This window comes from Capsicum annuum, chromosome 7, assembly GCF_002878395.1.
Source record: "Capsicum annuum cultivar UCD-10X-F1 chromosome 7, UCD10Xv1.1, whole genome shotgun sequence".
Lineage (NCBI taxonomy): Eukaryota > Viridiplantae > Streptophyta > Magnoliopsida > Solanales > Solanaceae > Capsicum > Capsicum annuum.
In genome coordinates, this window is record NC_061117.1 from 189,567,054 (window position 1) to 189,582,204 (window position 15,151).

At 28.1% G+C, this 15,151-nt stretch overlaps 1 protein-coding gene across 1 annotated transcript; it reads right to left on the reverse strand.

The window, feature by feature from the left end:
- Positions 1 to 3,400: 3,400 nt before the first annotated feature.
- On the reverse strand, positions 3,401 to 7,435 carry LOC107878217 (L-ascorbate oxidase homolog). Its single transcript, XM_016725136.2, has 9 exons — positions 7,187 to 7,435; positions 6,832 to 7,009; positions 6,233 to 6,342; positions 5,397 to 5,667; positions 5,213 to 5,315; positions 4,761 to 5,106; positions 4,300 to 4,665; positions 3,949 to 4,027; positions 3,401 to 3,842 (listed from the first exon to the last, which is right to left on the reverse strand). Exons 2-9 carry the CDS (start codon positions 6,967 to 6,969, stop codon positions 3,630 to 3,632), a joined length of 1,626 nt encoding a protein of 541 aa, XP_016580622.1. The 5' UTR covers positions 6,970 to 7,009; positions 7,187 to 7,435; the 3' UTR covers positions 3,401 to 3,629.
- Between the last annotated feature and the right edge of the window lie 7,716 nt (positions 7,436 to 15,151).

Genomic DNA, 15,151 nt, shown 5'->3' on the forward strand with positions numbered 1-15,151 from the left:
TTTATCTTTCACAATAATAAAATTTTACTATATATTTTTCTTTATTTCTTTTTAACTTGATACATATTGACCCAACACAAATTCTAAGAAAATATTCATTAGAAATTTATTTTATTAAATTAAATTTATTAATTTTGTACTTTAAAAATTTTAGTTTAAATATTAGTATTTCTATATAATAAAAAAATAATTTTAAAATTTAAATTTACTAAAATAAATAAATAAATAAAAAGATTAATTTATTATATAAAAGTCAATTAAAATAATAAAATTGATTTACTTTAAATATTTAATTATAATTAATTAAGATAATTTTTTATTTTATCATGATTTATGGTGCACCGATAAAATTTTGAGAGTTGAATAGAACTTTTATCTATTTAAAAAAAAAAACATTTTAAATTGTTAATTATTGTGATTAATAATCATTTTTACGTAATTATCAAATAATATATTTACTCCTTGTGTCCCAATTCATGTGACTTCGATACAATTTTGAGAATCAACTAAAATTTTTATATATCTTTTAAATATTTTAAATTGTTAATTATTATGATTTGCAGTGCTTTTTCTTTTATCACAATTTATGTGGCATTGCTAAAATAATGAGAGTCAATAAAATTTCTATACGTCTTTTAAATATTTTAAATTATTAATTATTGTGATTCGTGGTAACAAATTAGTTTTGAACATGATAGACAATTAAATAAAAAAAAATTTTACTTCTAATATGTAGTTATAGTTAATTAATATAAATTAATAGAATATATTAAATATTTAAACTATTATAATGAAACGATGAAATTATTATATATTGAGGCATGATATGTAATTAAGTGAGAGTGGAGAAGTTTTTTGGTAATTGCATGAGAGGTGGTCGAAACCATCTCTTCTATATAATAGAAATAAGGTATATCTGTTCTAACTCACACCTTTTCCCTTTATAATTTATAGTCTTAAATATGCCACAATTTAAATCTATGTATTAGTTGTAGAATCTTTTTATTTTCAATCGAAAAAAGAGATCATTCTTTTTTCAAATTGATACTGAGAGAACAAATCCAAACGAATAGATGAAATTAAAATTAAAAACAATTGATAGCATATTTCCATTTAGGAATCAAAATTAAAGCTCTTTTATCAAAAATTAAAACAAAAAAATTCTAATTCTTCTATTGTACAATTCAGTGATGGAGCTATCCTTGTCTGAGGGAGGCCAAGCGACACCCCTTTATCGAAAAATTACATTGTATAAATATATCAATTTTTGATTTTATAGTATATATATGTGGTAGACACCTTTTGACACAAACTTTTAGGGGTCGTTTGGTGTGAGGTACTAAAACATATAATCCCTAAATAAAATAATAGTCCTTAGATAAATTTTTTGATGCATTGTTTGGTTGCCAATATTCGGGATAACTTATCCCGAGACTAATAAATAGTACCAGGATAAGTTATCCAACACATGTGGTGGAATAACAATCCCAACAGAATTTATCCTTGGGATAAACTATAAAATGACAAAATAATCCCTTTGATTATCACTTTATATACTTTACTTTTTTTTTATAAAATATAAGGCATTTGTATAACGAGATAGGTTAGATTTTAATGCGAATGAATATGAAACTTATCATATGAAGTTCAAATTTTTAGATGAGATGAAAAAATAAATTACAAAGTTTTGTGTATAATATTTTGTTGTTTATACATAAGTTTTTCATCGTTTTTTATTTTACTTTTTATACCAATTTACTCAAATATTTTTATCTAAAAATTCAAAAATAAATAAAGCTAACTACTACACAATTCATTGTTATATATGTTTTGGAGAAAGTAAAAAATTCAAACTTACAAATAAAGAGAAAAATCATATGAATCAAATAAATAATTTTTTATATTGTGTAATGGAGAATCTATCTAGCCATTATTTTAAAACTTTTTCCAAAATTGTAGCTAATAACATTTTTTCAAATGATTTTACTGATATATATATATATATATATATATATATATATTACTTTACTTTACTACTATATATATATTACTTTACTTTACTACTATATATAAGAGAGAATGTGAGATTTTAGTAGTCCTCGCATCAATTTTTTTTTAATTATTTTATCCCTAATTTAAATTTAATTACAATACAAATTGTCATTCATTTTGATAAATTTGAACAATTATATGAGCTTATTAAATGCTACAAAAGTGATGAGTAATGAAAAAATGATAGTGACACCATTAAAATTATTTATACAATCAAGTTCAAGATTGATGCAAAGATTTATTGTCTTTCTATTTTGTAGAAATATTTATTAATCGTATTAGATTTTCATTTTTCCTAACAAATTTATCATGGACAAGTTATTAAAGTATGTTGACATTCCCTTAATACATGCTTAATTATTAAATAAAAAAGTATTTTCAGATTTAGCTAAAAATATTAGAAAATTTAATTTTTTAAAAAATACAATTTGACTCTTCAAATATTAATGATACTAAATAATGAAAAATGAGAGTAATTCTTTTTCACATTTTTTAATGATGATTTGTTTTTGACCAAAAATGAGATTATCAATATTTTATGAAATTTAGAAAAAATAAGTAATTTAACATGAAATATTAGAGCTTCATGCACATTTAAGAAATATCAACATAAATTTCTTAATATATATTTTTAGGAAAAAGAAACTAATAAAGTTAAAAAAAAAAAATTATTAACTTTTTAATTTCTTTTGTATGATTTAATATGAAGGAAAATAATTAAGCTAAATATTGTGAAAGGTATTTTAGTAAACAAACAATATATTTTTATAAACAATGCACTAAATATTATTTTTAGTACCACAAACCAAATAACCACTAAAAAATAATACAAGTATAACTAATCCCGATATAACTTGTTTTCAATCCAAACGACAAGGTTTCGTGCAGTGGCTATGGTATTCCAAAATTTTCAAGGCTGCTTGTTTGATGCTAGCTAGCAACATAAGGATAATATTTTGGCACCCTTGAAAAAAAAAAACTACAATTGAGCGTGAGAACTTGTTTTTCCTAATTCTACTAAGGAATTCAATTTTGTCATTTTAAGGAACTTATTTTTCTAGAGACCTAAATATTTTCATCCCTACCAAACACATACTGAGTTGTACAAAGTATTAGGGGTTCCAACTCACAAACTTTAGCATTCTAGTGTGCTATGCCTACCATTAAGTTATCCCACTACTTTGTTATGGGTTCCTATCTATTAATAATTAAACCTATGATAAATTTTTCTAATGTAATTATAACCCTTGCGGTAGCGGGTGTGGGTTCTCGGGAACCTTCACCCGCTACCGTAGATCCGCCCGTGTTAATCATGTAAAATTAACTATACAGCATGAACAATCGAGAATGGATGAATAAATGTAAGCAACTTCATGAATTGAGTTTTTTACAAAATGAACTAAAATGAATACAAATTACTTTTCTTCTCATGCTGCAACCAATAATCTCATAAGTAGTCCTAAAATGAAATGAGAAACAAAAAGAGAAGTGCTCAGTAAGAGCACTTTGAATTATTTTGTCACATATCTGCGAAGATCAGTCACCCTTTCGTGACTGTTGAGCTGATGGTTCGTTCCTTAGAGTGGCCGGGTCCTGCGGCCAGATGCACGGCCACAGAGAAGAGCACCTTTTGGAATTGGATACTCATCTCTCCATGAATTAACAGGTGAATAAACGCGAAGATAGAATTGCTGGCCTAAGTACTGGCGAGCCCAATTCTCTGATCTGATGTTCCACATTCCCACATTGTCCAACGGCATGTATAGGGCTGTCCATGATTTTGGATAAACCTGTTGATCACCAAGCGAATGAAATGATAAAATGTTTAAAAAGACAAAAGGAAGCTGGTGAACTTCGTAAATCTTGTACTTGAAAAGTTTAGTTTGGGGGAAATACCTGAATGGTACAACGCGAAATTCCATCTCTCAGGTTGTAGTTCAATCTGCTTGCAGTTGACCATTGACCACCATCCATCCTATTCATACAACCAGTGTTGACAAACTAATAAATGTATAGAATTTAATTTATATACACTATCGATCAACTGTCTTCTCACTTATTATTAATAGTTACATGCAGTTATCTTTTACACGACCTGATGTCAATGTATGAAAGCTGAGCTCAGAGGGATAGCAGTCAAAGACATTTACTTCAACAGCTTTTTGTCCCTTGATTTTCATTTCTTTTCCTTTCTACATCCCAGCTCTGATGAAATAGGATGAATTGAATTAAAGTGAACAAACTTACCCTACAACAAAGAAGATATGGCCGTCAATGTGCCATGACTGGACAGTGTCTTCTGGATTCTCGAACACAACTTCGAAATAGGCTCTAAAATCAGCAGCCATGACAGAGGTCTGGAAGTAACCACCACCTCCAGTAGGGTAGTCTTGGATGCTGCCAAGGTTAAAGACCCCTGGAATCTTGAAGTAATCTGCTAGTTTGAGTGGTGTGTCTGCTGGAATGAATGACACACTGTTTACTGCATACCTTTTTTTACCATTAATCATTGGAGCAGAATTTGCTAGTCTAATTGTCCGTGTGGTGTTAACCAACCCATAGTGATAAGAACCTTGCGGATTAGGCCTTGGACCACTTGCTGTCAAATTTTGCCTGCACACAGAAATGGCTTATAATCAAATAGAACAAAAGAACAAGAATACAGGAAGTTCCTGATCTTCATTTCAGGAAAAAGATTCACAATGTACCGAATAGATCGGGCCTGATTGAGAGACCAATCAATCTCGATTGTTGGTCCACCTGGGGGAGGACCAGAAATGCTTCCCGCTGAGTTGCTGTAGTGAAGAATTGATGTTGCTGTTAGCACTGGTGAAGTGAAGCGCGTTGAGGCGACAATGTAATAGTCCTGTCCTGGTTGGTCCATTGTGACCAATACAGAATAGGACTGGCCCAAATGGATATCAAGCGATTCATAGGTGTTCTGCAGGGTGTGAGTCCCTTCGGCTTCAACTAAGAGCATCTTGTGCCCCTGGATTCTAAAATTTATAGCTGTTGTGAGGCCAACATTGGAAATCCTGAATCTGTGTGTCCTACCTGAAAAGAAAATTTATCAGGAGAATTCTTTGTCAGTATCACATAAAAGAATGAAGACACTGTTTACAAAGCAAGAGTAGGCTGCTACAATGACTAGATTAATCACCTTGATCAACTGTGAAAGTTAAACCGTTTGATCCACGACCGTTAAATAGAATGCCATCAGGGAAGGGAAGATCATTTCCTCCATCTAAAATTGCTTTGAGATCCTGTGATATGTGCAATAAGATTCACACTCAGTTGGAGAATCCACAAAATGCCTCAAGAATATGTGATTATACGCTACTCACAGTGTGATTTTGCTTGAACCAGTCACCAACCAATATGGTGTAGTCTCCGGTAGGTGGAGGAAAAGGAACAGGAATCATCGGACGACTACGTATTGTAATGCCACCATAGCCTCCAGCAGCTTTGTGCATAGCCAATGAGGGGAAATAAAAGAAACTGCCAATCTGATCCTTAACTTGTAGGATATATGTGAAGTTCTGGCCTGGTGGTATGGGACAGTTGGTCCCATATACTCCATCTTGCCATGAGTTCCTCCTCTGTTGAATTCCATTCCTGCCCAAGAATCGATTATCGTATTTTTATTAGCTATATGCTGGAAGTTCAGATTTTCGTTGGGGTTTTATAGACTATCCAGGCAGATGACAAACTTGAAATATATAAAGAGGCATAAATAACAATTAATAAGCAATCAAATTCCAGATTGCGTAGACATTACTAAACATTAGAGAATCTCAACCAATGAATATATTACTCAAGACCTCGACGAGTTCCAGATATGGTTGAAAATAGGTCTACACCACATTATAAATATGATATAATGATAAGAACATATCAAATAATATAGCTGCTGCATTAAGACAGCAACGCAGACACTGCTACAGCACATTATTATCCAGGTTTCTATAAGCAACTTAAAACAGATTCCAGGCTAAGACTACTAGATCCACAAATCGCACAAGTTTCCCCAGAATAACAACATTAAGAAATCCCACATCTTATATGCAGTTTTCCAACCTTCTCAGCTACCAATGTGGGACTTTATTCGCACAGCCAACAAAGCAATTTACACAAAAGTAAAATGCTCATTCCAATATTCATAGAGAGAAATAATGCTCACCAGGATAACAGAAAAGGTTCATCCAGACTGTTGAAAATATTGATAATCAAGTTATCGTTGGTAACACTATCAATTGAAGGTCCTGGGAATTGCCCATTTATCAAAATCCCCTGAAATATACAGAAATTTCCTCACATCAAAAAAGAGGAAAAACAATGCACATAGTATTTCGAATCCATAGCATTTCTTGATTTTGGCAACTAAAAAATAGAACAAATAGCAAATAAAGAAGAGTTTACAACCCCATTAACCAGTAGTCATTAACAACAACAACGACATATTCAATGTAATTCCATAAAGTGGGGGTGGGGGAGGGTAGAGTGTAGGTAAAGAGATTGTTTTCGATAGACTCTCAGCTCAATAATTAACCAGAAGTCATTAACGACAACAATAACAACATAATCAGTGTAATCCCATAAAGTGAGGTCCGGAGAGGGTAAAACATATGCAGTCTATACCCCTACCTCAAAGATAGTGATCTTTGTGACTGATAGACCCTCGGCACAATAATTAACCAGTAGTCATTAAAAATATTAAAACAAAAAAGATTAAAAGAATACTCAAAACTGAGTAACAAAAGAAAATGTAGATGAAAGTACCTGTTGCTTGACACCAAGTGGATAGATATCACCATAAGAAATATTCCAATCATACCATCTATATGGGCTCTCCCCATTGGAAAAACCCAACAAGAATAATATTTGCACTACCAGTAAAGACCACCACAAGCTCCTCATCTTCAACTCTCTTGCTCAGTTTCTCTACCTGTAGTGTACACTAAAGAACAAGAAAATGCAGATATATGAAGCAACAGATCTAACAGACTAAGTTACTTTTCTTTGTTTTTCTATTAATGGAAACTTTCTTTCTTTCACTGTCTTTATTCTTTTTGCTTTTTAATTTTAGACTGACTAATCTGAATGAAGAAATCAAAAGATGCTGAGACTGACTTACAAATGAGCTGTCTCTGTTCTGATTTATTGTGTCTGAACAGTCTACAGAGAAGATGGTGACCTTTTATTTTTGGCTCTAAACTGGTACTTGGTTAAGCTGAATTTAAACTAAAGAGTTATAAAGTAGTTTGTTTCTCCGTTAAGGAATACTTGCTTCTTGTTTTATTTAAATGTTAAAGATCTGGATTAAAATAATCTAATGAGCAATCTACTCAGGATTAAGAGAGATGTTACACTCCCTCGTTTTCATATTACTTCACTCGTTGATACGAGGTCTATTTAAGAAAATTTTAGTTAGCAGTGTATTTTACTAAATTAATATGGAACTCTAAATTTAATTAGTACTGTTCAATTTTTCTTAATATTTTAATATATATTTTTTTAATCATATCAGTGTGAGAATGATTTTAACTTATAGTACATTCTGTATATTTTTGGAATATCTAAAGTTTTAAATTTAAAACATGACAAACAAAAAGGAATCAAAAGAGCACTTTATTTCATAAATAAATAATTTGCATAAATAAATAATTTAAAATCTGTATTTTCAACAAGAAGTCAAAGTTAAGTGAAACTGAGGGTGCACAAAAGTAACCTCAGCAACTTTGGTAAAAATATGATTTTGACATTCCATTCCTCCCAAATAAAATTAAAACATTGTTTAATGTCCTAAATTTGAATAATAATTTAAGTCTTCCAAACTTTGGTGGGAAAAGGTAAATGGAATTCCTAAAAAAAAAAACTGATTTGCAATTCTAAATTTAATAATAATTTAAATTAATCATAGATTTCAATTTAATTATGTCAATACCAATCAACATGTTGATTAACAACAAAAAACAGCATGATAATTGAGCACTTTAATTGTGTGCATTAATGTTAAGATTAAACACATTTCTATGTGTGATGTGGATGAAACTTCCTTATTTGAAATTGCTAGGATGTTTTCCCTTATAAGCAGTAGCAAAAACACGTTTTAGAGCAACTATATATTTTGTAGTAATACGTAGGGGTGGGCATGGTATGGTATATACCGAATATCATTTCTAAATCGAAATTTTTTATACCGTGGTATGGATGTTATGGTATTTTGTATGGTGTTTGGTAAGAGTTTTAAATTATCTTGGTATTTGATACGGTATTTGGTATTTATGCAATAAATACCGAAATACCGTATACCGCACTGAAGTTTTTTAATAATATATAAAACTCATGTATATTATATTTAAGATTATTAAATATATTTATATATCATCCATTAGCCAATTGAACATAAAAGTAATTTTTATTTAGAAATAAATTTTTTGAGAAGCTTATTATTTATGAGTATTATGCTTAAGTTTAAATAATGTTGTTCAGAGTTTGCATCTTGGACTATTCAATCGTGATTGAAATGTTCTTTTTGTGCAATTGATTAACAAAGGTAGTTGTTAGTCTTATATGATTGAGACGTCTTTAAAGTTTAAAGTTATAGTTTTTTATATGAATATATGTAAGTCGAAATCAAATAAAGTATGGTAACCGAATTACCATACCGTAAAATACTGAAACCGAATTTAAAAATACCAAACCATACCGAACTAATTTGGTATGGTAGTGATATTGTTCATTTAGATACCGAAAATCGAAGTTATCATACCGAATTTTAAAATACCATAGCGTACCGTACCATGCCCACCCCTAGTAATAGATACTTTATTCTATATTAACTTAATATATGAGGTAATGATTATTTATTAAGAGAAAATTAGGACACAAATTAGACATTATTTTTCACTTTGCTCTTTTAAAGTTAAACTAGTGAAATTAACCGCGCTTCGCGCGGCTATAAAAATTTAGTGAATGACTATATTTCACTATTTTGTAAATGAAGTAATATATAACATTAATATTTCAATCAAGACACTTTAGATCTTTATTGATCTTAATTTGAGATCTAGTATTTTTCTTTTCAATAATATAAAATAAAATCTTTGCTCTTTTTTATGTACATACTTTTTTTATATATACATAGTAGAACAAATTATTTAGGATGTATGAGTGATGAAGTAAATGGAATGAGAGGTCATATTTTTAAGCCATAATCTATGGATTAAGTTGAAAATATTATTTTTTGTTTTAACCTCTATCTTTTGTAGGAGTACTTGATCTTCTATGCAAATGTTCATTATAATTTCTATATTGTGTCTTTAGTGTTACATTCGTTTATGACGGCATTCTTTTACACATCAAATAAATATTTTTAAAAGTTATGAAAATGAAGCAAAGTAAGCGTAAGAATAAAAAAAAAAAATTAAATATAATAATACAAAACACAAGAATGTGACAATTGTTAATATGATGTAGTATATATAATATGTATAATATTTCTATTCCAAATATATCAATAAAAACAATTTCATAGAAAAGAGGAAAGAAATCCAAACTATATTATACATCTTAAATTTCTGTATATATGTATGTATGTATATAAAAGAGGCTTAGAAATATACTGATGTGACATACTTTTAAGGCTTCTATTCCTATTTTTTTCTCATTTTTTGAATTTATTTTGTATTTTTTATTATTTCATAAGTGAATAATTAATCATATTCTATCCTATTTATTAAGTAACATTAAATTCTATAGCAATCATATTAATTTTTTGTCGATAAGTTATTATATGAATCATTAATTATGAAAATAAAGCAAATTAAGCAAAAGTTATGAATAAATAAAATAAATTAATTAATTATAGTAATATAAAACACAAGATGTGACAATTGTTAATATGATATTGCACTATATATGATATTTATAATATTTTTATTTCAAATATATCAATAAAAAATTACATAAAAAAGAGGAAAGAAATCTAAACTATATTATACATCTTAAAACAAATCGATCACACTACTATAAAATTACCTTAATATTGATTTTCATGATCATATTTACTTGGAGTGGGATAACAAATATGTAAAAAAAAAAAACATTAAAATAAGAAAGAATATCAAATACATAAACATGAAAGAATATTTGAAAATAAATTATTTATGATACTGCACTATATATGATATTTATAATATTTCTATTCCAAATATATCAATAAAAAAAAATTACATAAAAAAGAGGAAAGAAATCTAAACTATTTTATACATCTTAAAAATAATTGATCGCACTACTATAAAATTACCTTAATATTGATTTTCATGACCATATTTACTTGTAGGAGGATAATAAATATGTAAAGAAAAATCTTAAAAGTAAGAAAGTATATCAAATACATAAACATGAGAGAATATTTAAGAATATAATATTTTTACTTCATATACTCCTTGTTACGTGCTATAATTTACAAACAAAAGAGATGGAGAAGAGAAAGAATAATTTTGAATGAGAGTCTTCATGAAACAAATATGAGCTTATATAGGTAAAATAGAGGAATACCATAAGGTATTATAAATTTATAAATTAATGTATGGGAGTTATAGACATAAAAATTATGGGTGTTATGAATACTATTGAATGTATAAATTTAAGAGGTATGAGCTATGAATAGTTACTCTTTTCAAATATATTGTATAGAAGAAAAATAGTTACTTCTTATAAATATTTTATATTAAAAAATATTTGAAATGTTAAAAGATATTATTAGCTTATAATTAGAGAAAGATTAAAAAAATCTTTGAAAAAAAGGCACATTACTTTGTTTATACACACACTTATAGATGGATAATTGAAAGAGATTAAAAATAAAAGAGATACAATTGGATTGGCTTTTTAATTCTATGTACAATAATTAATAATTAATATAATAATTTATTGACAATAAATTAATATGGCTACTAAAGAATTTAATGATACTTAATAAATAGGATAAAATATGATTAATTATTCAATTAAAAAATAAAGAAAAATACAAAAAAAAGAGAAAAAAGAAAAATAGAAATGGAGGCCTTAGAAGTATGTCACGTCAGCATATTCCTAAGCCTCCTTTATATATATATATATATATATCTATACACTAGTGTCGTTTAGGTCGTGCAAAGCCCCAACCCAAACTACATTATATTTATATTTGTAATTTTTTTAACTTGTTATTTTTGCTTTCTGTTTGTTTTGTACCATTACATTAGTTAACGGTCTAGTATGATTATTTTTTGATATTTTTAAAATGTTTAAATTATATATATGTTTCAACTTTTGTCCTATTTTTTAAATTCATTTTAGAAGAAATATCTCTTTTTTTTTCTTGGGTTAATTTTTATTTTACACAAGACATTTTAAGTTAACAAGATCAACAAATATTTTGGTCCTTTATACATATTTTTAATTTAAGACCATAAAATTTAAAAATATTCATTACTTTTTCTTTAACTTTGTGTTAAGTCACGATCAAACAAATAAATTAAAAGAGAGGGAGTAAAATAAATTAAAACAGAGGGAGTAAAAGCTTTTATAAGTTAAAAATAACAATTTTTATTAAGATATATTTTAGTCTTTCTTTTAATTTTCAAACAAATGCACACATGAAAAAATTTCTCCTTTTTATTTTACTGAAAGTTTTTGAATGAAAACCTTTAACGATCTAAATTATTTTTTTCCTTATGTATAACTAATTTTATTATTTTATCTCAATTAAACTTTACATTGGCTAATTCATTTTTTTTTTAGAAAAATATACAATATTTGATTAATAAAAAAATATTTGATGCTACAAACTATTATATGATTTATGATAAATTAAATGATTAAAAGTCAGACTCGATAAAATACTTTTTGTAGATGTTTCTTCAATGAGTCCTTACAAGTTTAGTAACGCTTCACAATTTTTTTGTGAGGATTAAAAACTTTTTTTTAATTAAATTACTATTATCCCACATAAAATATGACAATAAAATTTTGAATTAATATTAAAATTTAGTTGGATAAATCGATATTTTAAAGTGTCACTATCACTTTTTTATGACTCATCATTTTGTATAGTATTTTAAATGCCCATGTAATTATTCAAATTTATTTACTAAAATGGATGAGATCTTGAAAAGTCATTAAAAATTAATTAAGGATAAAATAGACAAAATACAGTCATGTGACGACTACTAAAATGAGATGTTCTCCCTTATATATAATCTAATTTCATAAGGTCCATGCTAACCCCGGACCCAAACTCAAGTACTTTGATATTTTATGAATAACATAATTTAAAATATATATACATAAAACAAATATAACTTGTAAAGATAATAAAAATTGAAAAATATTAGTCAACTAATTTATGAGCATATCATTAATTTCTTAATTCAAGTTCATCTTTGCAATCAGGAAGATGAAGAGGAAAGTCATCAAGTGGATCAATTATTTTACTCAAGTCTTCTTGTGTGTAATGAAAAGTATATGATTTTATTTAGAATTTCACGTTACAAGAATTCATGCTAGTTAAATGTGGTGTTTTAAGTGTAATTTTATACTAAATTAAAAAAAAAATTAGACTCACTAAAATGGGCATCGAGAATCAGTTGATTCTCTCTCTATAGTTAATTCTTAAAAATATTGATTCTCAATTGACCAGAAAAGAGAATTTAAAAATAATTTGATCTTAATTCATATCATTACCTTAATTTTTAGATTTATCAATGGTTCGTACAATCTGACATTATATCCTTCAATTTAACACACAAAGAATGATCGTTTGTTTTGACTCCTGGTCAAATAGATGTAAGGCAGGTTTTTTAATGGTCCCAATACCTCCTCCGGTATTGGGTTGTCCTAGGCTCATGCCTAAACAAAGTTTTGATTTAGCTCTATCCTGGGTGTCTAGAGTGGATTTGGACACAGGTTTCCAAGCGGACAACTTGAGTTTGAAAATACGAACAACCTCCGACTGCCTAACGTGACGGTAAATCGTTATATTCTCAACACTTGATTTGGAGCTGATCAATAAGGGGCGGGACATCTACGAAATCCCAAAACAGTTTAATAATTATCATGCGGGATTAGCCATGAAATGCAACAGTTAAAATTCACAGAATTTAAATATTTAAGCACATAAACAGTTTAATAATTAGTTAAAGAAGCTAATTCAAATGTTTGGTTAGAACCTAGTTAGAATTTTCTAGCAGGGTCATCATTTCTGTTTTATCCTTTTTCCATTCAAAGGGTTTGAAAAATATTATTTTAATTTTTTTAAGCTATTTCGAAACCTTAAAGAAAAGTTTGAAACAATTTAAGAAATAAAAGAGTCACCACTTGATTTTTGAGAAAATATCAAGAAAAACTAAAAATGTTACTTAAAAGATTCAAAATAGAAAAAATCTTTCAGTGTTAGAAATTCTGAGTAAGCGATTCCTATTAATACTCTTGGAAGGTTGTTAAAGTATCAAGAGTATCCACTAACTTGCGGTTATTCGGACTATTAAAATAACTTTTTAGACTAGCTTTAAAAAGGAAAATTGGTTTTTGAAAAAAAAAATGATCAAGGAAAAATTGTCTTCAAGATTTGTGTAAAACAGATTTTGACGATTTAGCGGAAATTTTTAACTAAGTCTAAGAAAATTAAAAATAATTAACATATTAAGGGGAAAGGGGGAAACTAAATGACTTAATCCATTAGGCCCAAATTCATAAATCCCGTCCTAAGATAATTTGAGTTTTTGACCCATCTTCACCTGTCCTAATCTAAATACTTGGACTTTTGGCCCATAACCTGTCCTAAGCTAGTTTTCGGACCTTTGAGGTCCAAAATCAACTTCACCTGTATTAAATTATAACTTTGGCTTCGAGGCCCAAATGAATAAATAAATAAATAAATGACTAAATGAATAAATAAAAATAAGACAATAATAAAAATCAAGACTTTTCAAGTCTCTTAGCAACCTCATCAATGAGTTTTGACCCATTTTCCTTCTTCTTTCATCTTCTTCTACCCGCACGCCATATAATTGACTTTGGATTTAAACTTCGGACTTCACTCGAGGAGATGTGCCTCATTGGCCCATTACGAAATGCAAGAGGAAAGGAGTCCATTTGGACTCCAAAACAGATTCATGCAAAGGAAAAGGTAAAAGAAAAATATTAATATGTGTTCGAAAATTCTATACTTAATAGATAAATGACGAGATGAAAAAAATAACATTCTCAAGCATAAAGAAATAGTAAACTATGATATCAAAGCAACTCAAATTATCCAACGAAAACATAATTAACCCATCTCCTAAACAATCTTACAAAAAAAAAATGAATCTAGCACAATATAATTAACTAGCCCTTGAAAAGGAGACATGAATCCACAAGCATAGTTGCTTAAAATTTGGACAAATAGATTAACATATATTTGCTCTAAATACTATGATATGATAAAGTCTAAGACATATTTTCATTAAACAAAGAAAAGGAAAAAGAGCAAGAGATGAGGAAATCTTTCATAGCACCTCAAATATGAAATACAAGACATACTAACGCAGCAACACTTTTTAATACAAAGTGGAGTCAATCATCATATCAATAATTTAGAAGAAAAATTCACTATAACATGTGAATAACAATGGGACGTCTAAATGAATAAAAACACTTTAAAAAGTAAATCAATAAGCGAAGTGAATCAAATAACATATATTAAGCATATTTAAGAAATGATATTCGAAGTCAAGATGAGAGAAATAGTAAAAGATTAATTCTAAGAAAGAGTGTCCAATTATGCCAATTTCTATTTTAGTTCTACGCCATTTCAACAAAATCTATAACCCTAACAACTTTACAATCTAAACAAGAGAAAATCAAAGACAGTTTTGACCACGAAAACGAGTAAGTCACTACTTCAAATTGAGAAACAATTTCACAAACCCTTAACAATGTAACCGATCTTTTTTGACATAAAGAAAACAACTTTACATACTAAAAGCAAACATATCCACCAATAACGAATTTAAACAAAGCACGAGCACACATTTTAAGCAAAGATCAAAACTTTATCCATAATAATCAA

What these genes read in the sequence shown, in the direction of transcription:
- LOC107878217 (XM_016725136.2), bottom strand. Translation starts at nt 6,969, where the DNA reads ATGAGGAGCTTGTGGTGGTCTTTACTGGTAGTGCAAATATTATTCTTG. An exon ending in CACTTGGTGTCAAGCAACAG is followed by an intron (nt 6,343 to 6,831) that starts GTACTTTCATCT and finishes TGTATATTTCAG; the next exon opens with GGGATTTTGATAAATGGGCA. An exon ending in GAACCTTTTCTGTTATCCTG is followed by an intron (nt 5,668 to 6,232) that starts GTGAGCATTATT and finishes ATTCTTGGGCAG; the next exon opens with GAATGGAATTCAACAGAGGA.